At 43.5% G+C, this 27,762-nt stretch overlaps 1 protein-coding gene across 1 annotated transcript in view; it reads right to left on the minus strand.

Annotated features, from left to right (window-relative positions):
• HAPLN1 (hyaluronan and proteoglycan link protein 1) overlaps positions 1-27,762 on the minus strand; it is a 354,395-nt gene that overhangs the window by 158,250 nt on the left and 168,383 nt on the right. The window contains exon 2 of the mRNA XM_078675330.1: positions 20,228-20,360. Coding sequence (XP_078531456.1) covers positions 20,228-20,330 — 103 coding nt within the window. The 5' untranslated portion in view covers positions 20,331-20,360. The remainder of the gene's footprint in view (positions 1-20,227; positions 20,361-27,762) is intronic.

Consider the following 27,762-nt stretch of genomic DNA (forward strand, 5'->3'; position numbering starts at 1 on the left):
ATTTTAGTTTGAGCATCAGAGAGATGGATTGAAGGGGGATGCAGCAAGATGGGAGCCAATGTTTTTTTTACCAAAGGGCAGAGGAACAGCCCACCTTCCCAGGTCAGTAACTGTCATTAGCGAAGATGGTACAACAAAACTGGGGTCGCAGTGTCTGAGGGTTAAAAGGGTATGGAGGATAATTTTCCTTGCTAGCATTAGGGTCTAGGGCACCATTGCTACACAAAATAAGCGAATCATCTGAAAGCTATTTTTCTGAAAGATAGGCAATGTGGGCTATCGATGAGACTAACAAACTTTGGAAATGGAGAACCAGGTTCAAGTCCTGGCATCAGCTCAACATCCTGTGATTCTGAGGACATTACTTAGTTTCCCTGTGCTTAAAAACATTAATCTTATAGTTTGTAATATAAAGTGCTCTAATAACCATGGGCCAGGTCTGCACTATATATAACACCTCCCCAAAACATAAAAAGGGACAGAGCCTGTTTCAAGATTGGACTGATGATCAGGCATGGTTGGAAGGGATGGAAGAGGTAAAGAAAATAGCCTGTTATTCAGGGTCACAGCTATCATTTTCACACCAGGTTCAGTTGCATTGGGGCCAACCAGTGAAAGGGGCTCAATACAACCAAATTACGAGGAGCAGGTTTTTGGGTCGATTTCTGTTTTTGCTTGATGAATTTGCCTTTTTATAAGTCTCATTTGTATTATCATTATGAACTACAGAACAAAATACCTTTTAAATGATCTCATAAGCTCTGCCCCCTGCAATTATCTGCTCCTCAATCCTTGCCATAACATTTTAGAGGGGCTTCCAACTTCACAACATTTTGCTTTGCGAGGCACAGAGAAAAAAGGTTTGAAGGTTTCTGCTGTAGAGGGAAAGAGCTCCCACTAATGGTACTTGGTGTGAAACCACTGAGGCGCAATAAGGAATAACCATTAGAGGCACTGATAAGCCATGAGTAAAATGCAATGTAGAGTAGTACCATGAACAAAGAAGCACTGTTAAAAAACTCTATCATGAGTTATGTTATGTTATGTTAAACGTTTTGTAGAGCGCAACAGCTGCCCTGGCAACGGGGCGTCCCGGCGCTAAAACCAACATAACAACTGGGACCAAAACAGGAGGACATCTACAGGGGGGGAAAAAGGTACGTTTTTATAGCTTTGCGGAAAGCCATTAGGTTGTTAATGCTCCGAATATGGAGGGGGAGGGAGTTCCATAACTTAGCCCCTAGCAGTCTGAACGAGCGCCCTCCTACACGGCAGTATTTCGTGTAGGGGACCAGGACTAAGTGTTGTCCTTTAGAGCGAAGATTTCGTTGGGGGTTATAAGGCGTAAGCAGTGGGCGCAGGAGCTCAGGTCCCTCCCCTCGCAGAATCCTAAAGGCAAAGATGAGGGCCTTGAATTGGATACGGGCTTCCACAGGCAGCCAGTGCATTCTATGAATAGCAGCTCTCGCGGAGCACCTTCTAGGCAGGCCTACTATAGCCCAGGCTGCGGAATTCTGAATCCGTTGGAATCTCTTAATTTCCGCTTTATTGGCTCCTAACAGCAGAACACTGGCGTAGTCCAATCTGGCCAGGATGGTCGATTGAACAATCAGTTGTCTCGTTTTGGGATCAAAGAAGCCTAAGATGGGATTGAGGCTTCTCAATAATCCAATGCAAGTCGCGGCTACTTTTTTAGTGTGAGCCTGAAAGTTAAGTGCAGAGTCTAGCCAGACTCCCAAGTTTTTTGCCAGCTTTTTTGGAGGAGGGGCTGGGCCCAAAGCGCAAGGCCACCAAAGATTGCTCCAGCTGTTGGAATTTTTTCCCAAGATCAGCACCTCCGTTTTACCGCCATTGAGTTGGAGGCAATTCGCTGTCATCCAATTGGCGACCGCGGTCAGTCCATCCCTAAATCTAGTGGCCTCAGGGGCGGGAGCCTCCTTGAGGCTGATGACCAACTGGGTGTCGTCGGCATACGATACCATTATAAGATCCCATTTTTTGGCGACTTCCGCCAGGGGTTGCATGTAAAGATTGAAAAGGGATGGACTGAGGGCAGAGCCCTGGGGTACTCCTTGTCCTATTTCTTGGGGTTTAGAGATAAAGGGGGGTGCAGATACCTGGAAGGATCTGTTTGAGAGAAATGAACGAAACCACTCTAGTGCTGAGTCTGTGATCCCGATATTTTCCAGTCGTTTAAGTAAAATAGCATGTGAGACCGTATCAAAGGCCGCGCTGAGATCGAGCAAAATCAGCGCGGCACTTTTACCGGTGTCCATGATTTCTCGCAGGCTTTCAGTGGAGTTAAGGAGAGCGGACTCCGTGCTGTGGCCCGGCCTGAACCCGTGTTGGGAAGGGTCCAGGATGTTATTTTTTGCCATGTGGTCGTTCAGCACTTTGTTCGCATGGGCCTCCGCTAGCTTCGCTACCCAAGGTAACAATGAAACCGGCCGGTAATTCTCCGGCTTCGAGGGGTCTAAGGTGGGTTTCTTTATAATGGGTGTGATCCACGCCTGCTTCCAGCAGGTGGGTACCGTGGCCGAAGCAAATGAAAGGTTGATAAGAGAGGTCAGGGGTGGAAGGAAGAATTCCAAGGCTCCTTGAAAGTAGACTGGTTTCATAGGGTCTGCAGGTGCGCCAGATTTAACCTTCCTGCATATAATAGTTAATTCCTCGCGAGAGATGGCTGGAATGCGGGAAAGCCCACAGCTCTCACCAATGACTTTGGGAGATTTAATGTCCTCTGGCAGATCATGAGTGAAAGAATTGTAGATCTTCTTCACTTTATCGGTGAAGAAAGTTGCTAGATCATCGCATTGCTGAGTAGAAGTGATGTGGGAGGCTGGTTTATCTCCATGTTGCAGTTTTTGCACAATTTTAAAAATGGTTTTCATGGGGTTAGGACTTGTTTTAATTTCATTCGCGAAGAAGGCTGCGCGAGTTAAGCGTATGGCTTTATGGTATGTTTTAAGCAGAGCCAGATACGCGTTTTTTTCCTCCAGCTTGTATTCTTTCCTCCATTGGCGTTCTGCTTTCTTACATGCCCTCCTCATAGTTTTCAGCTTTTCATCGTACCAGGGGTTAGAGGGGGAGTTGCGGCCCTTGGTCCACTTGGCCGGTATAACAGCGTCCAGTCCCTTGTTGAGCCATTCCTGGAAGGACGCATACGACGTATCAATGTCGCTCATACCCTCCAAGTTAAGCTCGCCCAGGCTATCCGCAAGGTTAAGATGTTGCAATTTATGCCAAGGCCGTTTTAGGCATGAAATAGGTGCCTTTATCAAGGGAGGGGAGACACTCGGGATCGAGAAACTGATCAAGGAGTGGTCGGTCCAGGCCATGGGTTTCGGGTCGTCTGCTCTGGCATCTGGGATATTAGTAAACACCGGGTCAAGTAAGTGACCCGCCGTATGAGTGGAGGTTTGAACAAGAGGGGTCAGCTGTAGAGCTGCTAAGTCAGCTAAGAAGTTACTAATATTAACATCATCGGTGTCGTCGAAATGAAGATTTAGATCCCCTAGGATGGTAAAGTTAGCTGAGCTGGTAATCAAAGCATGGGCAATATCAATAAGCTCTTCTCTGAATTTCGTGGAAGGCCCCGGTGGTCTGTATATGAATAGCCCCGAAAGAGAGAAATGAGGGCTTGTGGATATAGTAAAGCGTGCGCATTCACTGCCCGTTATGCTTTCCGGTAGGAAAGAGCATGTGAAGGACGATCTATAAATCGCAGCAATGCCCCCTCCTCTCGAGGCCCTATTGATGGTGATCATGGAAAACCCCTCCGGTAATGCTAAATTAGGGATGCTGGTAAGGTCATCTCTCATCCAGGTTTCACACAGAAACAAGATATCAGGGTTTTCGTCTATTAGAAGCGTTCTTACCTCCGCATGGTGTTTAACCAGGGATCTCACGTTAAGCTGTAAGATGGTAAGCAAAGCTTGGCTTCTCCTAGGCGATTTGTGGCTGATAGGTCGTGGCTCAGGTATAGTCAAATTGCAGAATTTGCATTGAAGGGCGGTTTGACCAATACATCCTTCTAGATAGTTACATCTGGGACCAGGGTTGAGTGACCACAGTAGGTCGCTATCGTATACATGTATTTTTTGAGCAGGGGGTCTGGCGAGAGGCGAAGACCTCTGTTGACCCTGAACAACAGAAGCCCAAATCTGTGTATGCCATTTTAATCCACTCCTCATTTTTTTATTGTATCATATTGCGTTGGTATTTGTGCAACACTTTCCACCACCAACAAGGTGCTGAAATACTTTGCAGAAGGATAGCCCGTTACTCCATGGGATACTGACAACAGTAGAGGAATTAACATTGCAAATTGAATTGTAATTTATAATGCTATTTATCACACAGTTGTCACACCGTTTGTAACTAGTTTTACATGACTAGCTTGGAATCACATTTCAATTGCAACCTGATATTTGGGACAAAAAAGGAATTTGCCTCATGGGCCTAAGTCTCACATGATAAAACCCAGAGAATGTTTCTATTTAAGTTAACCAATCTTCCAATCACACACTCATCTCCAGTGCTTAATTTGGGCTGGTGGTTCCAGGTAAGGGCCACAGGCACTTATCTGCGCTTATCAGACTTTGACTGATAGCAGGAGAGGAAAACCACTCATAGCAGAAAGACGGATAGTCATGGCCCCCTAATATACATCCGTACAAAAATTGTTTTCCAGAGATTTTAATTTTTGATTTGTGTTTTTGGATCATTAGAGAAGTCATTTAACTTGGGTAAACATTGCTAATCCGTGCTGGATTTTTCTGGACAACATTTCTAGAAATGGTGGATGTGTTGCAATGATGATGTAATGTTTCAGGAATCAGGAGACCTATATACTTCATTTTGGTGTCAAAACATAGGTTTGTTTTGAGGGTCAAGTAGTCTTATAGAAACAGAAAATAACTACTCAGAGCAGCCCTTCAACAATTTTTCAAAATGGTGGTTCTATAATGATGTGTTTTAGCCATGATACTGATAATTTATTTTAATATTGTTTTTGTTTCAGGTTTTTCATCGAATCAAATGTGTAGACATGAGTGAAGCAGGTGCTAGCAGAGGATCTTTGACTACTGACAGAGTGTTGCGGAGTACAAAATCAAACTCCTTCAACAAAGATAATTGTGTCATATGCCCCACTAATCAAATGCGGCTGGACTGAAGAGAATTCGAGATGCTGCTGAAATATGGGAAGATGAAGTTCACAAAAGATTGAAACTGATGGGTGAAGAGGATCAAATTTATAATTGTAACAAGTGCTACAAGCCGTATACACTTGAATAAAACCTGGAAAATGCCCATCCACTTACAGGATCGATGGCTACCGCTCATCTATGACTAGCAACTGATCAGAAAGCAGAGGATCACAATGTTTTATCTGTGGTTTAGCCAGAACAAATGCCAAAGAAATTGATGAAAAAACAAAATACAGAACACGTGAGTCTCTTAGGAAAAGCATGTTAGTATCTGCAGGTTGTTTCATCGAAGGTGAAGTTTTCAGCTGATTAGCTGATCTAAACAGTAAGGTGAAAGTATTTGCAGTGAATTTGTATGCCCATCTGAACTGCATTTGTGCATACATTTGAAAACATACATTTAAAAGTAGCTCCCAACAGCAACGTAACCACCAGCCTTCAGTAAAGTTGGCACCCTTTGAAAAACAATGACGTTTTAAAGCCACTCTTGAGTGCTGGCTACGGATGCACACTCAGTGAGTTCAGAGAAATAAGGATCAACGTTGATGATGCTGGACTGATCCATAACAATGACATTAAGGATTTTCTGGAGAGTATGTAAAATGACTGGATTTGTTTTAGTCAGACTAATAAAAAGAATGAGCTGTTTATTGTGATTTGACCCCTGAAGTTCTTGCAACCAAATGAAGGTCACATGATGCAGAAAAATTAACAGAAACCATTTTAAGAACGTCCTCAAAGATTTAGATTTTGGATTTAACAACAATTTATCTGATGCCCCAGAGCTCCCCAAATCATGGGAGTCAAAAAGAATGCCTGATGTTTTCTTAACATTATTTACATCATTGTTTAATATCAGCTAAGCAAAACTGTTACAAACAAAATTTCTTGAGTTCGGAACAGAAGCCAACAACATTGATGATGGCTTTGAAGATATAGGCGAAGAAGTGGAAGACAGCCCCATGAACCGACAGGCTTATACTGTGCCAATGTATTGCCTTTTCCAAATCAATTTTTAGGAACTACATCACGGTAAAAAAAAACTCCATCGCACATGATGACTGTTGATGCAGTCTATACCAAAGGCAGAAGCAGAGAGCTAATCACTTCAACGAATAGGATGACAAAGTGTGGAGCAGGAACTTGTAAGCAGCTCATGCTGTAAAATCTTGTGTATCCGACAGCACCCCACTTCCAAGTCACTTTACCAGGAAAGAATCCATCATTGCTGCTCCTGATGATTTTGATTTTTTGGACAGTTCTTTTTGTCTGGAACATCCAGCAGACATGATACTGCCATGGTGCTTTTTCAAGACTGTCCAATGAAGTAGATGCTGAAATACAAGCTGGGTCACCTGTAAGCATAAACAAATGAAGCTGCAAACTGATTATCCAACTGCCTTGTCAACTTGTGCAAAATCACTACAAGCCATCAACGAGTCCCAGTCTACCAGAAAGTTTCAAAGTGGCTGAGGGCATGGATTTTCTTCCACCTGATGCTATGGTCTGCAAAGCTGATTTGACTGAATTTATCATATTGCTTATTCAGTGCAGACGGATGGATGAAGAAAGGAAGTTCCTCCGTGGACTGGAATTCACGCTCTGATCTCCCACAATACCATAAGAAGGTTGGTTTTTTACCAGTATTACCATCTCCAGTCACAAACTATGCAACACTATACACAGCTCTAAACAATTTCCAAAATGTGTGTGCTCAGCTTCCAGACCAGCCTATCCCACCAATTTTCTACGATGAAGGTGTTTTCTGTATTTACGCTGACATTTTTATGAGCACTCGAGTATACTTTGATTATCTTTATCCAATGATGGGTGTTTTCCACATGACAAAAGTTGTGTTGTGGTGTGCAAGAAGTTATCCCAGTGAATGTGGCATAGACAATGCACTTACTATTAGATTGAAATATTTGGAAACAACACTATCTAGTCAGTATAGAGAAGGACTCATTATGTTTGCCTGTTACAAGGTATGCTCATCATATCTGAGGCTGTAGAAACATTTTGTTGGAATGCTTTCTGGAACAAGAATGAGAAATTAGGTTTTGCATATCTTATCTCAAAATTTAACAAGGGTCAGGGTGCACTTCATTCAAAAGACATAACGCAAAGCCAGGCAATACTTCAGTACACTCAGTTCAAAATCAGAAAACCAAGTTCATAGAGTTTGTCAAAGAATGTGAAGAAAAATCAAAACTTTGCAGGTACTAAGGAAATGGTTCACACATTATATCTCTAGCGAACAACTTGGCACATGCTGATCTGGAAGCTGATTGGGAGCTGCACATGAAGCCTGTGAAATTATTGATTGTGTTTTTCAAATTCGATCGTATAAACTACCTGAGATATGGGTCCTGGTATTTGGAAAGAGTGAAGAATCTAGAGGTGGAAAAACCATACTGCTATTGAAAATTCCACCAAAGACATTTTGTGATGAAAGATAGAGGGGGAAGATATGAAACTGGAACAAACGATCCAGAGATCGCAGAAAAGGTCCAAGGGAATTGTTGGTCAGATATGTAAAAGTGAATACGTTGCTCAATGTCAGTTAGTTTATCATGAACTCTTTTTTTATTTGCAATGCTGTCAGAGAGATGAGAAATTCAAAATTAATGGACCAATGTGAAACATTTCCTCACCATGAACTTGTGGGAAAAGGAGAGGAACATTTTAATAAAGATGTTGACATCCTTCTTCATTTCGTGCAGCAGCAATGAAACCCTTTTGAAATAACTGAGTCTGTGTGACTACATAACTTAGTGACCGAACATTAAGTGGATAACATTGTGAAGAAAGGTCTAATAGATGTCCAGGAGCATGGATTGAAACTAAATGCAGAACTGAAACTGAAGCGATTTATATTGAAAGAGAAAATGCTGTTTGATATAATCACTAAAGCTAGACGTCCATGCTTTAATTGCCATAGTAAGAGTTTCATCCAACCAACCACTACAAAACAGGCTACAAAAATCAGCTTTTGCAAGCACATAGTGAGAGAAGGAAGGTGCAAAAGAAAGGGGTGCATTTATCAAGGACATTCTGTTGCATGATCTTCTTCCAACAAACAAGTGTTTGATGGAGCTGCTGCAAACAAACCAGTGAAGCACAAAGTCATACGAGAGCTTGAAAAAACTTTCATCTGAAGAATTTCAGTTTGGAAAAATGTCCTCATTGAAAACTGCTGTTGTTGTGGACTATATGTCATAATTGCGATCTGTCAAGGTTTCATGCAAAACTTCAGTAAGGTCAGTCAGATTGTTCTACAGATATCACAGTCAGTGTACACCTTGCAAGAACTGCACATTGTCTTTGACATGTATCATGAACTCTCTGTCAAATAATATGAAAGAATTAGACGAATATATACAAGTTGAACAATTGACCTTGCCTGCAACAAATATAATATTCAGCACCTATACCAGTGCAACTTGATACATTCTTCTCATCAGCATCAAACACGATAAACTTGGAGAGATCACCTCACCAAAACATTGCAGATGCTTCCATAAACACTGAATGTCCAATTATTGCAAGAGTAATGATTGCCAATGAGCAGTTGGTGCCTGCAGGGATATATTCAACAGGTATGGATCAAATTGTTCAAGAACTTAACACCAAATTGGAGGAAGCTGACCTCCATGTTGTGCCACATGTTGAGTAGGCTGTTTAAAATGGTTCCAGTCAATTCATTGAACTGTCAAATGACACAGATATCATTTTGCTACTTAGATTTGTTGCAATGTTCATAAGTCAGTTATATTCAGATTGATGGATAAGTTGTGGAACAGGTGAGATCCTGCTTCGTATTCTGTACAAGTAACTTGAGCCAGAGCTGCACAGCGTTTTTATCAAAGCACATATTCTTACAGGTGATGACACTATGAGCAAAACTAGAACAAAGCTTATAGCTTTAACTGCTGAATCTGTGAAGTTGTTTAAAGGATTTTCTGAGACAGAAGAAGAATGTGACTTTAAAGAGGTAGAAAAACACCTTGTGCTTCTGTAGGTAATGATTTCTGACCATCACATATTTGACTATCTTCGGTACAGTGAGTTCAAGAGATCAGTCCCGCGAAATGACCTTCGACGGACATCATATTTTGTGCGTGGACATACTAAAAAAGCATTCTACTTGAGCAGAAGATGTGTAAATGTTTTGGATCATGCATATAAAGAGAAAGATCTGTGTGAGATTTGCTGGGAAGATATTGATGGGGTGCTAAAACCTACAAAATTTCTAAGCGTCTGTACACACAGAACTTACAAGTATATGTACTTGCAAAACCTGTGCTACAGAAAGATGTCCTTTTCTATAAACTCTTCTTAAATATTTAACATTCTGCAAATGTACCACGAGCAATTGCTGAAACAAATAAATAAAGTGAACTATGAAAATTAGCCTAAAACAGGAGTGAAAAACCTTGTTTTTTCATATTCTGATCATAAACCTTGTTTGGTGTACACATAAAAGGATTAAAAACATTATTATTTGTTTAATGTATATATGTCTCTTCTTCCTCTATTATAGCCATCATTTTGGTAATTGGCAGAGGGGTTGTTGTGATGAGTTTTTTTCTGTCTCTATAAGACTACTTGACCCACCTAGCGGCTCTGTGTTTACCCGCAGTACGGAGTTCTGGTTTCTGTCGTCAGGCTAGCGCGCTCAGAGCAGAGTGGAGCAGTGTATTCGGTGGTTGCAGAAGTGAGGAGCGAGAAAATGCCAAAAAATCTCTGAAACTAGTTAAAGAACACTGAGTATTCGGCTCGGCTCGGCTCGTCTTTCAGCCCCCATTTGCCCGACAACAACCAGGGCTTCTCGGGACGCCGGCATCGGGCGAGCACACCAACATCGGGCCCCGGCCCCAGCCCCGTCGATGCGGCATCATTTGGATTGCATCCAGTCACGGACTGTCGAGGAGCTGCGAGAGACAGCTGAACATACAGTTTTATTATTAATCTATGGCTCTTTTAGCAGCATGAGTGAGCAGTGAGCAGTGTGGGGGTTGCATATTTATTCTTCCTGTGTACTTCATGCGACCGACGCAACTGCCAGACCGCCTGATCACCGGATCACCGGCACAACCGAGACCTGAGGTGAGCTGAGATGAGTGGATTGCAACATTGGGAGAGCACATTGGGAGAGCCTTGTTTGTAATCCGAGCAGCCCATCAGCCCATCAGCCCAACAGCCCAACATCTCAGGTAGCCAGCCATGGAGGCAGGTGGGCAGGTGTGTGTGAGCCCAGCCTTCCATTGGGGAGGCGGTTGGGGACAGCTCAGCAGACACACGGAGGTATTTGGCACCGTCAATCCCTTCTCTCCCCCCAAATTGCATTGCATTGAGTATAATCCAACAATGCGGACAAGAAACTCAGGCCTGGTTCAGCACCAAGATAATTACTGCCCACATAAGTCTACAAGGCAGCAAAAGGCAAAAATGTTATACCCCCTGGGCAGAGGATGCACAACCCCTGGGTCAACCCCCGGAGCGGAGCAACAAATGGGCGAACACTCTTCTATAGTAACCACAATCTCGAGTGATAACATCATAAATAGGAGCAAAATTACTAACACTAGCAGAGACAGTATTAAAACCAACATGAACAAGCCTAATGGTAATAGTGATATAAGAGCTTATTTCCACCAAGCAACCTCAAAAGGCAAATCAAGTTAAATTGCCTTTACGCCCAGCATTGAAAGCACCGTCACTACAGCCGCAGATGCGAATAAACATGTGGAATCAAGTCAAAAGCCTCAACCAGATGTTCCACTTTCACCTAGAACTACATAGGTCAAAATTGCAGTCAAGTTTGATAAGTTTGAATATCCCTTCAGCTTCATTTTCAGAGCTCTCTGACCCCAACCTATCATAGGAAACTGCGGAGAACAGCCTAAACAACTTCTCATCATTACAATTTCAGGGATAGGAGATGATCTCCCCCTTTTGTCAGAAAGCAGCATTGGTAAACATGGTAATCTCCCAAAGCTCCAACTGGAGCTCCTCTCCATTCCTCTTGTGCCTGCTGAGTCCATAAATCAGCACTCCCCTTCCTACTGGAGCCTAAACTTTTAAAACTTAAATTCAAGTTTTCTTTCCTATGTTAATGAATCTAGGGCCTCAGGACCTCCCAAAAAAGAAGTGGAAACTAGCCCGCCGCCTCATAAAATTGAGAATCATCTTCAATTGATCAACGATGCCCTGATCTCAATGGCAAATGCGGCCATAATGCATGCTGATAAGTTGGATATCCAAATAAACATTTTAGAAACAGTGGCAGGCTTGATCTCAGGAATGGACCTAAAACTAGAACATTTAAACTCCTTCATCCATAGAGCCCAGGCAAAATTGGAATTAATGGCCAAACAGGAGGGCGGTGGATTTAGCCCTATACTACAGAACCTGGAAAAGTTGCCTTAGATAATGAGCTTCTTAGTCAAAGACCTCAAGAGAGAGGTCACTAGGCGGTCGCACGATACAAACTCCTTTCGTCAACTAAACTGGAATTTGAATGAGCCACAATTTAATGGGAAGAAAGCCTTGCATGAGTCCTTGGGGACTATGGGCAATCAAACAAACAGAACAAGTGCAGATAACTTTCCGTCAACATCTACAACCGTACAGATAAGGCCAAAAGACAACCAGACCAGACTGGAGACAATACAGGAACCTACCAGGCATGATGCTAATAGCACTAAATGCACATCAAGCAACAATGACCTGGACCAAAAATATGATCCACAACCTAAAAGAAAACTCTGTCTCTACCCAGACAATCACTCTGAAACTATTAATAGGTCAAGGTCTACAACCCTAGAACTTCAACACTTATCAAGTAAAAACAATCAAAAATGTAAAAAAACGAAATAAATCAAACAAAGGTAAAAGCATCAATGAAGGGTCTATTATGCACTGTCTCCATCTGAAAAATAAAGAACATCATGTGGATATTAACTTTTCCCAAAAAATACATTTAAACAACAAAACCCAAGATACACAACTGGATTGTAAAATTATAGGCGAAACTACCGCTTCATGCGCTCTTGAACACCCTACGGAACTGCAAACTATATGGTCGGATGTAACTGACTTAGAGCCTTGGCATCAATTTGATAATGCAAACGGATCTCAAGTCGAAGTATTAAACCACCAACAAAAGGAACAACCAGAAATTAATATAAGGCGGACCCTATTGACTACCCAGGTAAGAGCAGAATCCATTTAGGAAAACTCAAAGCAAGTAAAATAAATTATCCTGATCCCTCATTTACAACAGTTTATAAGGAGACCTTCACTCCAACAAGACCAAAGACCGCTATAAGCCGTAAACAAAAATAACAGGGATAAGAAGTACATTCAAACAAGCACTGGTGACCTATTACTGCCCTACTACAAGCTTAGGAGCAATGTACAGCCGCAGGCAATAAGCTCTAATCTGTTGCGGGAAGATGCAGATATCCGGGGAAAACCAACCCCAAACTTCATTAAAGCTCTGATGCCCAGGAGGCAACACCTCTACAAAAATCTCCCACAGAAGAACAAACAAAAGATCTAGAAAATCTAAAAACAGTGTTGTACCTCGAATACGTCTCGTTGGGGAAGTGGGACATCCTCAATAGAGGAAGCCTCCTGAAGCTTTGTGCAAATATCCCGGGCCTAAAAAATATTAAAACAACGGACATCGACAGCGTCGCTTTCTCTGCTCCAGGCCCAAACAAGATAAATGAGACAACAGAGATAACTATTACTAATTCAGCAATGGCCTATGCCCTACGGGGAAATAAAAAGCAACTGGATAATTGGGGCATAGAAATCAAGTCCCCGACTACCTCAAAATGTCCAGTGATCCTGAAAATCAGAGTGCCAAATGTATCGCAGGGTATTCGAGAACTAAATGACCAGGAAAGAATGAACAGAAAGGATTTAACTCGCCCAGCAACAGGGTCTATCCTGCATGGCACCAAAGGTGGACCAAGAATAAATCCGAGTAGCAATAGATCTATCCAAATCACAACATGCGCAGAAGAGGTTTTATGTCATCATCACCATCCAGGAAACCTGGGCTTTGTCCTCATCTCCCTGGCTAGAATAAACAGTTTATGAATCACATGCCATAGCATCCCAAGTAGGTGGGCATTAAAGCAAAGTGGCAGCAATTAGTCCAGCCAGCTCAGACTGATCAAACCATGATTCTTGGGTGTATCTACCTCCACCCTTCTAATGCAAATGAGAAGAATCACTAAGCAGAATGCTACCAATAATAAGTGAGCTTCACTCACAGTGCCCCGATGGCTTATGGGTGTTAATGGGAGACTTTAATGCTAACTTAATGGCCTCTGATGTAAATTCTTCCCTAGTAGCCCTGGAGCAGCCCAAATATAATCGCCAGTTCCAATGGAAAGACAATCAGGGCCTCAAACTCTCAGCCTTCCTTAATCATTTGGGTCTCCCTACTCAAAATGGCAGAGTTACCCCTGACTCCCCTACAGCTTACACCCATCTTTCAAACCATAGATTGACTATATTGGACTATATCTGGATTTCGATCGCCCATTTCCATGTAATTCAGGATTTCTTGGTAACACCTATGGTGGCAAGTCACCACGCAATGATTTCCTGTGCCATTATAGCCCCGCAATGTCGCCGACCTAGAATCAAACTCATTGGCGAGGAGGAAAAATGATAAATGATAAATAAAATTAGGTGGATAACAGAGCAGTAAGAAAAAATCTACCTAGAAGTGGAATCTTTGTTGAATAAAGTAACTCAGGATAACAGCAAATAGCTCTCAAGCAATTCATGGAAACTCCTTTTGGAAGACAAAAGGGATAAACTAACAACACTGTCAAACTCAAGAACTATACAACCCCCCCCCCCCCCCCAGAATAAGTGACTGTCTTGCTAAACGAAAGCTGCTAATGCAATCATTAAAACAGAAATTAAATAATCTTCTGAGTAAAACTACAAAGGAGGTGTTGGGACACACATCCCTTAAAGCCAAGTGTAAAGATATCTGCCGCGAATATAGAAAAGCAAGATTTTCTTACTCCAGAATGATGGAAGAAAACCACTGGAGTAAAGCTCATGAGATTATAAATCATGAGACCAGAAGCACTTCTGGAACAGAATGAATAAGTGCTGTAGGCCCACCTGCTGCCCTACAACTACAAATATTTCACCTACAACTTGAGAAAACTATATCAAAGTACTCCACGTGGAGACATCCAGTCATACTGGCACAACTCCCCCCAAGAGTTATATTAACAACAAATATTTAAGTTTGGACTTGCAGGTCCAATCTGATGGCCAAAAGGAATTTACACCGGGTGAAGTCCTGCATCTTATTAAAAAAATGCGCTCTGGAGGGGCTCCAGGCCCCAATGGAATCCCCCCCCCCACGGTGTTTAAAATGATGGCAAAAATGAGGGTTCCTCTATTCCAGGAGTTTAAGTTGGAAAGAAGTATCCCGGAGTCGTGGAGGGGATCCCTGCTTGTTCCGATACACCAAAAAGGTTCAAGATCCACCCCAGAAAACTATAGAATGATTGTGCTCCTAGATGTGGATAGGAAATGCTATTCTAGCATTCTATTGCAAGAGTTGACGGCTTGGGTTGAAAAGTGCCAACTGATACCCTACACGCAAACAAGGTTCCAAAAGGGCTCACACATTGAAGACAAATTAATTTGCATATCCAACCTGATTGAAAGAACACTGGCAAGAAACTGCAGGGCTCTGTACCTTGCTTACATTGACTTTCAAACTGCCTTTAACAGTGTTTCGCATCAGCAATTATGGATGAAACTAAAAAATGGGGGCATTGCTTACACACTACTAACAGCACTGATTACCCTACACTCGGACACCTGGGTTAAGATCAGAGTTACAACCACTTGCTCTACCACCAAACAAATTCATACTGTTGGCCCCAATGTTTTTCAATCTATATCTGGCTGATTTGCCGGAATGGTTGGCCATAAGACAAGCATTTGCCCCCAAAATAGCCAAAACCAAAATCCAATCACTCCAATATGCAGACGATACGATATTGCTCGACCAAACCCAGATTGGTCTACAGCAGTTGTTAACAGTATTATCTCTATATTGTAGAGAGAACAATCTGAAAATGAACACCGCAAAAAAAGGCAATGATATATCGCAACAATTAAAAAGGAAGGGTGCATGGAACATCAAAGGTAAACATGTTGAGATTGTGACCACCTATAAGTATTTAGGTGTGTGGATCAATCACAAAAAACAGACCTCTGCTCACATTACGGCAATGCAAGGTACAGCTCAATCTTTGGATGGCGTGTTTTGCAGAGCAAACCTGACCTTACACCTCTAATCTGATTAATAGGGGTAAACTTTCTACCATCAGTAACTCATGGTGCAATAGCCTTCAAAGGTAAGATGACTACATGGCTGGATAGAGCACAGTCTGCCTGTTTTCGTAAAGTTTTTCCTGTCGACTGCCACTGCTCATATCCAAATTCGGAGAGAATTCAATCTTTCTTCCGAAAAATGGATCTTAAAGGCGCGATTTATTGCATATTGTCTAAAGGCTAAACAAACCCATGAAAACACCTTGAAACTACATATCGGGACAATGATAAATATCCAAGGGTCCACATGGTGTGAATATCTAGCCCACAGTGTTGAGGTACAGGAAGCAAAGGAAATATGGTCAGCCTCCATACCCACACCAGCGGCCTCAAGACTTTTAACAAACTAGGCAAAGTTACTGTCTGCTGACTGTGATATGCAATCTTTAAAACACTTAAAGCATGGAAGCTGGGCCTCAACCCTCTATGCCTGTGTGTCCTTGCCATATTTCCTGTCCTCTCTTTTAAAACCAATGCTGATGCGACAACTAATGAGGTTGAGGTTCGGTCTAATCCCACTGTTAGCATACAAATACGGGCAGGGGTATAAAGAGTCCGTAGTTACTAAATGCCGAGCTTGCGAAGCAGCAGAGGAATCACTTATTCACATATTGTACATTTGCACTAAACTAAAGCCTCTGAGAATATACTGGCTTCGTCCAATTTGGCGTATATTAAATATTCGAACATTCAAGAGTGTTTAGACGGGTGCCGATCGTTCGATTGAGGAACTGTGTCGGATGACGACCCGTATGGACAGGAGAAGGAGAGCCGCTAACTTTTAGGAAATTGAGGAGTGACTTGTGGGTGACTGAGTGTGCACCAAAGGACTGTGTCCCTTCAGGTGCTTAGTGAACCAATGGATTAAGTGGTTTGCTGACTTTCCCTGTTATTGAGGGAGTAGAGAGTGTTTTCTTCGCTCTCAGTGAAGTGACATTATACCCTTGTCCTGATGAAGCCTAAAGAAATGACTGGCTGAAATGCGACCGCGACTGAGTCGACACTTTGATGAGGAGTCCCTTAAGTGTTGAGTTGGTTTAAAAAGATTATAGCACCTACAAAATAATTATTTAGGGGTGTTTCACCTCAGGAGCATTTAGGATTTCCTCTGAGTGTACTACATTTAGTTAGGAGTGTACACTGTGATAGTTCTATTCCCACTAATGGTATAATATTTTTGTATATATTATTTGATTTATCTATGTATTGTATATGTTGTACATGTTATGTATATATTGTATTATGTATTGTAATATAGATATGACTGTGATTTACATGTAACTTAGAGTTTCCTGTTATTGTCCAACATTTATTAAGTGTATATATACATTTATGTTTATTTGTGCCCTACCCCGTCTTTTGACACGTATATAAGTTTTTTTGACCTATGGATATACACGATATGTAAATAATATTGAGTTCATTAGATTAATTAGTTGTACCTTGTATGAAAATAAATGTTGAATTGATCCCTCTGTACTTGTTTTTTTTTTATATACATCGTTGATGTCCTTTGCTCATGTATAGGAGGGTGATTTGGGTATAACCCCTTATTGAGTTTTCTCATATCCAAATTCGGAGAGAATTCAATCTTTCTTCCCAAAAATGGATCTTGAAGGCGCGATTTATTCCATATTGTCTAAAGGCTAAACAAGCCCAAGAAAACACCTTGAAACTACATATCGGGATAATGCTAAATATCCAAGTGTCCACATGGTGTGAATATCTAGCCCACTGTATTGAGGTACTGGAAGCAAAGGAAATATGGTCAGCCTCCATACCCACACCAGCGGCCTCAAGACTTTTAACAAACTAGGCAAAGTTACTGTCTGCTGACTGTGATATGCAATCTTTAAAACACTTAAAGCATGGAAGATGAGCCTCGACCCTCTATGCCAGTGTGTCTTTCTCATATTTCCTGTCCTCTCCTTTAAAACCAATGCTGATGCGACAACTAATGAGGTTGCGGTTCGGTCTGATCCCACTGTTAGCATACAAATACGGGCAAGGGTATAAAGAGTCCGTAGTTACTAAATGCCGAGCTTGCGGAGCAGCAGAGAAATCACTAATTCACATATTGTACATTAAACTGCGGCCTCTGAGAATATACTGGCTTTGTCCAATTTTGCGTATTTTAAATAAACGAACATTCAAGCTGCCTTAGTTGAGTGCATGAAAGGTGAATCAGCGCAGCTGGCCGCCCGGTTCCTGAAATATTTGATGGCAATAAGGGCTTCTCTGGACTCCCCCATTGTATAGAACTTTAACCTGCAAAGCTGGGCCATGTTATGTACTCCTTTTAAGGTTTTATATTTATAGTAACCAAAAAAAGGTTTCCTGTTTTCTTAACTTTTGCATAACTACCCGTCTTTTTATCTTGTACAATAGGGGAACAAAGAATGTTACACTGTATATTTATATGTGCTCTCTTTGCAATGGTTTTAATTAATTATGCAACAAAATTATCTAATCTAATCTACTTGACCCATAAAACCGATGTTTTGACACCAAAATGAAGTATATAGGTTACGTGGTTCATGAAATATTACATCATCACTGCAACACATCTGCAATTTTTAAAAATGTTGTCCAGGAAAATTTGGCCCCCATCAACAATGTCTACCCAAGCTAAATCGCTTCTTTCATGACTCAAAAACAGAAATCAAAAATGTTAATTTCTGGATAACAATTTTTTTTACGGAGGTTTTTCAAGGGGCTGGGATTAGGAGGAGGAAGAGAAAAACTGGGGAGTGTCTGGTAGCAGGCTAAGAGGCATCAGGTGGATTGAAAACAACACGTCTTTGGTACTCAGCATACGGATAATGAATTGCCCCAGCCACAGGCTTCTGAGCAGAGATTTGGGCAAAGGCACTAATTCTTTCACAAATTAAGTCCTGCCCCATCCCATTGAGAAGAAGGCAGAAAGAGAGCTGTACAGAAGCACCCTCGGTCAGTGCTGAGCCACTCTTGTTCTCCACAGTGAAGAAATCATGTGAGGGAAGGACTGTGGGTGACAATTAATGGAAGTAAAAAGGATGGTCGATACAGAAGGTCTTTAGAATTTCCACCAAGTATAGATTTTTGGAAGGTGACTATTTCTTTAACAGAGTAAATACTTTTATTCAGTTATAAATGTACCATACTCAGTAACGTTTTTATCAAGGGACAAACTAGTTATTTCTAAAGATGGCATTGTTTGTTAAAACATAGAGTAATAAACTGCCAGATTTTAGTAGGCATCATATTCACTGTCCAGGACCAAAGTAAACACTGTAATTATTAGATGGAAATTCCACTTGAGAAAATAGAAACTCAAACGCCAGAATATGGATATTGGTTGCAATATGTTCATACAAGCGAAGTTATGGCAAATCGACCAAATGTAAAGAATTAAACATCACACACATTAAAATATCCGCAATGTTCACCAGAGAACTCTTGAAACCAATTTAAAGTAGTGAACTTTAAAGCCAAAAAAGCAAAAGGAAGTGAAAAGAAGCCTGAAAGAAAAGGGTCGCGCTTAATAACTCTGAATACCTTATAACGGGAACCGTTGCTGTGAACTATCAACTCCCAAAGGGAAAATATATAAAGCCCTAAAAATGTCAATGATGATGAGTGTGTGACAATGTGTAAGTCGCCCATATGACCTTGATTGGAATTAACAGGCGCCGAAATACAAGCCTTATTGTAAAGCAACTTCCAAGTTTATGTTTCAAACCTTGACCCTCAATGGCAAGGGGTGGATGGCGTCAGCTTACCTTGTGGTGTGTGATATGCATAGCTAAACGTGTTACTTTGTACCTGGCCTGGACTCGGGGATGCGACAGGAGTGTTCTTGTTTTATTGGTGTTTGCTATTTTCTGCGTCCCTCTGTGGCTTTCTACGCTCAGCGCAGTCTTCAACTATTGAAGCTGATACTGAAAAAAAAACAGCTGCATTGCACTGCAGACTGCATTCTGCCTGAGCTGGGAGCCTTCCGCTGCAAATAAACCCAGAACCAACAGTACACTGCAGAGGGACGTTAAGTAACCCAGTGCGATGGAAAATATGAGCGCCTTCATTTTCTTCTTTTTTCTTTTACAGTAGTCACTTTTCATTTGTTTTGTAATATGTATTGTTAAATATGTTTCACTCTTGATCTTTTATATTTAATTAAAAAAACATTTTGTAATTTCCGGGACATTGCAAACAACACATGCCCTGAAGACTTAAAAGCACTTCGCCAGACAAACGCGCAGCTCTCCCCTTCACTGCTTGGTCCTGCAGTAAACTCTACGACCTCCTCGTATGCAGTGATGCAGCGCTCAGCGTGCGCAGTGCTTTTTGAGTCTAAAGATAACTGGGAAACGCGACCCTCGCTTGGCTGCGCGCGCCCTGTGGCCATTGTAGCAGACGCCCGGCATGCTGACCTTCCGGGATGCTTCCAGGTGGCCCCGCTGCTTCGCTGGCAGTAGGGGGATGAAGAGATACAGTTTGTTTGTGTTCAGTCGCAGCGGTGGAGTGATGCGGAGGGAAAAAGTACACGGGGGAAAGTTGATGCAGCATAACATGAGCCGTGCGCGAGAGAGCAGAGAGCATAAAGAAATCAGCAAAGCACTTTTCGGGGGACAGCTGCTTACCTTGGATGTGCACGACCCTGTCCAGCTCGTGAGAGTTGCTCTCGGTGTGGTGGTGTTCAGCCCAGCAGCCCCAGACCAGCAGCAGCAGCAGCAGAGCCTTCATCGTCGCACTGCCCCAAACGCTTCTTCTTCACTGCGGGAGCATCACACACAAGAAAGGCTGGTGAAATTTGGGGAACGTGCACTGTGCCCGCTGCTACATGTTATGTGCCCTCTCCTTGTTATAAATAGCACGGCTATAAACATACCGAGCCCAGCCTCGTACACTTAGCCGTCCTACTGAACCTGAAAAGCCTAGTTTATAACAACTTGCTTTAACCCTTTGCTGGCCAATAATGCTGACACCAAGCCTTGTAGGTCAGCACTCCAACCATCAGCATGCACACGTCCCACATTGATGTAGGCACGGAAAATGAACAGAACCACACGTGAAAGTTTCAGTTTTATATAAAGGCAAAGACTAAGCACAGACCATGCGTTTCTGCAAAAAGGCACTCAGTGCCTGTGCCCACTGGACTTCATAAAGCAGCCTTTCTGTTCGGCAACATTGCCGTCTTTATTTGGAGAAAATGTCAAGGTTTGTGTGCTGCCAGGATAATATTCTATCAAACTTCAGCCTTCCTGTACCTCTAACTTGCAAACTTCAAGTAACTTTAGAGGATGCGCTAAAACGACGTTCACTGGTTAAACATCAGGGCTCTCTTATAATGTGCCTAGCTCACTGAGGCATGTATGCAGACCCACTTACCAAGTTACGGATTGCCCGCTGTGCGCAATGCACTGCTAGCCCCATGCGCGCGCAGCGTATCTGCTGGTGCTGCAGCTGCCATGATTGATTTCCGTTCATCCCCCCCAGAATGCTGACGCACTCATCCCGGGTGCGCCAGGTACAGTGTCAGCACTCAGCAGAGCCGCGGGCTGCAGGGGAGACCTCAGCCTGCATCCCTGCTGCAATTAGGCGAAAGGACCCCGAAGAATGAAAAGAAAAGGCACAGGACGGGGCAGCCTCTTCAGTTACTATCTCGTTCAATGTTAATGTGGCACGCGGGCATTATAATGAAAGGGCACTTCACAAGAGTGTCTATCTGCAGAGGGAGCCCTAAACATTAATATGAATGGATTTCCGCAGAGACCATTCACTGCTGCTGGAAGCAAACGGTGCATCGTACCCCAAGTTAAACTGGTTGCGCACTCGGTGTATCGTACCCAGTGGTCGAAGTGGGGAATAAAAAGTAGGGGAACTGTGGGTGGAGAATCAAAAAAGGGCGGGAATAACCGAAGATTGGATCAGTGGGCGGAGTCAGGGGTGTGGCTAGAAATCGCAAAACATACCAATTTTAGTACGTTTAGCATTTCATTGACCAGTTACAACTTATAACGTTATTTAATTCAAACAATGGATAAACATGTTTATTTGAGGTTTAATTCAGGAAAAAGCAAATACTCATAGGGAATACAGGTTTATGTAGAGCGTGCGAAATATAAGCAGGAACAATGGCATGGGTGCAAATTCAGGATGGCGAGTGTAAAAATTCAGGACAAGGGGTCAAAATTCAGGACAAAAATTCGGGGCAACAGGTATGCTTTGCAGACACATCAGTGGATGTCATGCAATAGTAAATAAATAAATAGGCATGGAACATAAGTACAGGTCACTTCTCCTACCCCGTCACCACTCCTTCCCTGTCATTTCCCCTGTCCCGTCACCACTCCTGCCCATTCACTGCTCCTGCCCATTCACTGCTCCTCCCCGTTCACCGCTCCTGCCCGATCACTGCTCCTACCCATTCACCACTCCTGCTCATGCCTAATCACTGCTCCTACCCAATCACTACTCCCGCCCAGTCACTTCTCCTGCCCTGTCACTTCTCCTGCCCTGTCACTTTTCCTGCCCGTCACTTCTCCTGCCCGTCACTGCTCTTGCCCCATCACCGCTCCTGCCCCGTCAACTCTCCTGCCCCGTCACCACTCCTGCCCCGTCACCACTCCTGCCCCGTCATTCTCCTGCCCGGTCACCGCTTCTGCCGCGTCACCGCTTCTGCCCCGTCACCGCTTCTGCCCCGTCACCACTCCTGCCCCGTCAGCACTCCTCCCAGTCTATCGCTCCTGCCCCATACAACGCTCCTATCCATTCACCGCTCCTACCAATTCACCAATCCTGCCCTGTCACTTCTTCTGATCCATCACTTCTCCTGCCCCGTCACTTCTCCTGCCCCTTCACTGCTCCTGCCCCATCCACTGCTCCTGCCCCGTTCACTGCTCCTGCCCCGTTCACTGCTCCTGCCCCGTTCACTGCTCCTGCCCCGTTCACTGATCCTGCCCCGTTCACTGCTCCTGCCCCGTTCACTGCTCCTGCCCCTTTCACCGCTCCTGTCCTTTCACCGCTCCTGTCCTTTCACCGCTCCCGCCCGGTTACCGCTCCTGCTCATGCCCCATCACCTCTCCTGCCCGTCACTTCTCCTGCCCTATCACCTCTCCTGCCCAGTCACCACTCCTGCACAGTCACCTCTCCTACCCGCTTACCTCTCCTGCCCGGTGACCTCTCCTGCCCGGTTACCTCTCCTGCCCGGTTAGCTCTCCTGCCCGGTCACCTCTCCTGCCCGGTCACCTCCCCTTTCCTGTTGCCTCTCTTGCCCCGTCACTGCTCCTGTCCCGTCACTGCTCCTGTCCCGTCACTGCTCCTGCCCCGTCACTGCTCCTGCCCCGTCACTGCTCCTGCCCGTTCACTGCTCCTGCCCGTTCACCGCTCCTGTCCGGTCAGCACTCCTGCCTGATCACCGCTCCTGACCTGTTCACTGCTCCTGCCCCGTTCACCTCTCCTGCCCCGTTCACCGCTCCTGCCCCGTTCACCGCTTCTGCCCCGTCACCGCTCCTGCCGTTCACTACTCCTGTCCGGTCAGCACTCCTGCCTGATCACCGCTCCTGCCTCGATCACCGCTCCTGCCTCGTTCACCGCTCCTGTCCTTTCATTGCTCCCGCCCGATTACCGCTCCTGCTCATGCCTAATCAAAACTCCTGCCCCGTCACTTCTCCTGCCCCGTCACTTCTCCTTCCCCGTCACTTCTCCTGCCCCGTCACCACTCCTGCCCAGTCACCACTCCTGCCCGGTCACCACTCCTGCCATTCACTGCTCCTGTCAGGTCAGCACTCCTGCCCGGTCAGCACTCCTGCCCATTCATTGCTCCTGCCGTTCACAGCTCCTGTCTGGTCAGCACTCCTGCCCCATCACTTCTCCTGTCTGTCGATTGCTCCCTTTAGGATCTAAAATGATACTTATGAGGTACAACTTCTGTCCAGGTGTCAACATTATAAAAATGACAAAATGGTGAAATAATGCTGCCACAACATGTGTAGCGTTAACCTGCATTTCTTGCCTTTTATTTCCACATAAATTAGTTAACTCAATTATAAGATGTCAGCTCATTTTCTATAAATCCATCTTCAGATGCATAATTTACAGATTTCAACAAGTGTTTCTAGGTCTATCGGATCAAAAAGATAACAGCTATGCGGTCCATTTGACGAGGTTGCAATGGCCACAAGTTCAGGTAGGTTTACTTCAGGCCTGTAGAGCATGCAACAGGGCTATACATGACTGCCTTGCTTTAAAGTAAGGTATTCCTAATTGCTGCAAAAAAGACATACAGTGGATGTTAAAGTCCAATCCCCAGACATATGTGATGGTGGTGCTATTTGTTGAGGAAGTGTGCTTCTAGTTTTTTGTGTAACCGGAAGAAGGACAAACAACATAAGAGAGCTAGTGAGATTTTCCATTTATTTATGGTAGATAAGGTTTCATTCTCAAAGTTGCACATGACCAATAACTAGTGCCGAATTACGCTCAGTAAAAAGACTTCAGAATTGTTAAGTCCAGCCCACAAAAATAATAATTCGAAGACCACTGCAGACTACTACAACTATTCATATCTATTTCCAGTTATCTTCCTTTTTTTTAAAGTAACCTACTCACCTCCCAGCACAATGCTGCTTAGGCTTCTATTTTGCAACACCTGTGTAAACACATTTGAGAAGGTTGGAAGTTATGAGCTGGGTGGCATTTACTACATCTGTTAATTAGAGGGTCCGATAAACTCACCATTCCTTAAATGTCGGTAGGGAAAACCTGCCTAAACAGAACATAGGAAAATTAAGTTATATAAATTAACATGCAGGTTTGGTGCGGTTTAAGCACCAAATCTGAATGTTACTCCCCAAAAACTTACCAAAAGGTGCTATTTTTCACACCTGACAAATAGGTGCGCCAAATGTAAAGACAGATGACACACAGTGGTAAAGAGGAAATGTACATATATGCTTGAATCCTGGTATTGGCTTAACACCTATATTTGTTTCCAAAGGCAGAAGGCGGCGCATTGTCATTCCAAAGGGGATAATCGGCCTCAATCGGAATGACAATGGGCCGCCCTCAGTCTGTGGGAGCTCAGGGAGGGGCTGCTGCAGTCTCTGGAGTTCAACAGAGAAGTGCGAGCAGCCCCTGGAAGCAGAACGAAAAAGTTGTCCTTTTTAAATTGGACTATTCTTTCCGTCCTGGGATGCTTTTTAGAATGAAAGAAGTAGGGGAACGGACCGAAATAATTGTTTTAAGTAGGGGCACGCCGTGCCCTTCTGTCCCCGCCCACTTCTACCACTGATCGTACCCCAAGGTAAAGTGGTTGCACACTGAGTGCCGTTGACGCTATAGCGTAGTGGTGGGCACAACGTGCCTATTTGCAGCAATGTGGTTACGCGAAAATCCCGGGCAAATTACTCGGGATTCTGCGAATGTACACGGGAAAGTAATTTAGCATTAAGCACTGTTTTCTTAGTGCAAAAGTGCACCCTCTCGTCCAAAATATACCGAGGATACATTTTGTGCTAAGAAATAGCTCCAACTGCAACAAAACATGAATAGCAGCATGGTTTTTACCCCAACTTACTCTCAGCATTTTGCACTATTTTCTTAGTGAAAAATGCACCCTCTGATCAAATATGGATGCGAGCATGCATTTTGTGCTAAGAAAATATCACTTGATGTAAAATAACATAAACTGTTGTCTCAGCGGCCACCCGCGCCCCTGAACTCACACAGAAAGTTTGCTACCCACTATTTCAAATAGATAAAGACAAAAAGCAACCAAACAAACGCATAAACAGTTAAAACAGATCACTCAAATAAACTTCAATGTGAGGATAGTATACCAAGATAAACATGCTCAAATACGTATTTACCATCAGACTAAATGTAAAGCCAATCAATGGCCAGTCCCCACAGAGCTTGTCCCTTGAACAATGGTATTTCACAAAGACAGCTTGTATAACTCTAAGAAAGTTGGTTATTAGCAAGGCCACTGGAATTATGTGATTGTGCGGACACAGCATTTTTTGTATAGTTATGGATCAGCAGCTTTTGCCACATAATCATCATCTGCTCCATAATCTGCAGATTTTAACAAAAAATAGTTTCTAACTCAAGGGTTCAAAAGTTATTAAAATTGCAGCCGCATAATTTGTCTTTTCCTGCCACATAATTTAGTCAACCCTGCCACATGATTTGGCCCCCTCCTGACACATAATTCCAATGGCCCTGGTCATTAGTTGCAAAGGAGGTGACTCCTCCTCAAGTAATCTGTCCACAAATGTTCATCTGCCAATTACTTCAGCACTCTGGACAGTTCGTGGGCAATGCATGGTGCCAATACTCCAAAGAATACTGTTCAATGCTTCCTATAAGAAAAGATACATACCTGAATAGTTTATTAATATTGTTGTTGAGGACATTGATTATGAACAGTACGGTAATGTGAATTGTACATGTGTGTTCGAAACCTGAGGTTTTCATCACGTGTTTTACTTTTTTTTGTGTGACTGTCTTAAGTGTCTTTATTTTTCCTGCTAATCGTTTCTGGAAATTCCACATTTACTGGGGTTGTAATGACGAATGCATAATGTATCTAGTATAAACTGCCCCTCCTTCTCCTGTAGTATAGACCTTGGCTGCTTGACCGATATTGCAGGGAGACTCATGAAAGGCCCCCTATAGGCTTGTTTTCTATTCCACACCAAATACCCAGTGTCCCAGTGAGAAGGCAATGCATGCCATCTGATCTTTAATTCTGACAGGAGGCCCCAACAGGGATGTGGGGAATGCAAGGCACATTTTTTCATTCTTGTCTGTAAAACTAACTGCATTTGTTGTAATTCAAAAGCCCAGCTGTTCTGAATCAGGAGTGAAATTAATACTATCAACTTTACTTGTTAAAAAGTTTAATAAAATATTTGTCAATTTCTTAGCCCCTCTGCAAAGATAAGAACCTAAAGCGTGGGCACTTGAATATTGTTGGAACCCGGAGTCCCAGTCCTTCACTACTATCACCAATTGTAAGATCCGGGGCCCCCACTCAATGTTAGGCCAAGTAAGGACACCGTTTGAGATAGCCCTGCTCACCCCCTTAGTAGCTTGGCACGAGCAGCCAGGCCTATCTCCAAGGCATGAGTGTTCAGTATGTGCAACCACGCCCACGGCAACCCCCTGGTGACACCACAAATGGACTCCACACAAGTTTGATAAAAACAAGTATAAACTTATACAAAAAGATATCAGATCAGACCACACGATTCATAAGCCAACATAGAATAAAGGGTAATATTAGTTCCGGCTGGCTGGTAGGTGCAAATCCCAACCACCGCTTTCAAAATGCTATGCTGGTCGCAATGCTACAATCACATTGCAATGGACAAACAATAGTGCACTGCGTAACAATAATATCCTGTGCTGGCCAAAGGAGATATAATACAATGTGTAACGATACACCCCGGTACCTGCAATGGGAGAAATAATGCAATGCATACCGCTACATTTATGTACTGCGCAATGAAGGAATAATGCAATGCGTCACACCCCAATCACATACTTTGGAATGAGAAAATAATGCAATGTGGGACACTACAATCATGTACTTTGCAATGAAGAAATAATGCAATGTGGTCTGCTGTAATCATGTACTTGGCAAGGGAGAAATAATGCAATGTGTAGCGCTACAATCGTGTACTTCATTATGCAATAATAATGCCAGGCATCATAAGACAGTCTGGCAGTTCGTTAGCAGCAATATTGGCAATTTGTTTTGCGACAATCAGCTTCTTCGATAACAGTTGCCCCCCACATGGTTCAGCGATGACACACAGTATAGCTTATTACTCTGGCCCCAGTATTGCCGCTCCTTCGTCAGTATGGGTCCCACTCTGAGCCGAAACAAAGGCTCACGTTGTCAGAAGGACTGAGAGGCCGAGAGAGTGTCCCTCTGAGGCCGCACCCGGCCCAGGTAATAATCCACGTTACCTGGGGGTGCGACCCCACTCTCCTCTCCTCCTTCCTCGAACTGGGCCTTCCGTGCAGAACTCTCTCAATGGACCTCAGCGGCTCAGCCTGGCAGCTCAGCTCTTCCGGGGCTGCCGGTCTGAGCCGCGACTGTTAGGAAGGTCTCAGGCAGCCGCAGCACCCAAGTACCCCATGCCATTGTGATTACTTTTATTCA

This window comes from Lissotriton helveticus, chromosome 2_1 (genome assembly GCF_964261635.1).
Source record: "Lissotriton helveticus chromosome 2_1, aLisHel1.1, whole genome shotgun sequence".
NCBI classification, from domain to species: domain Eukaryota; kingdom Metazoa; phylum Chordata; class Amphibia; order Caudata; family Salamandridae; genus Lissotriton; species Lissotriton helveticus.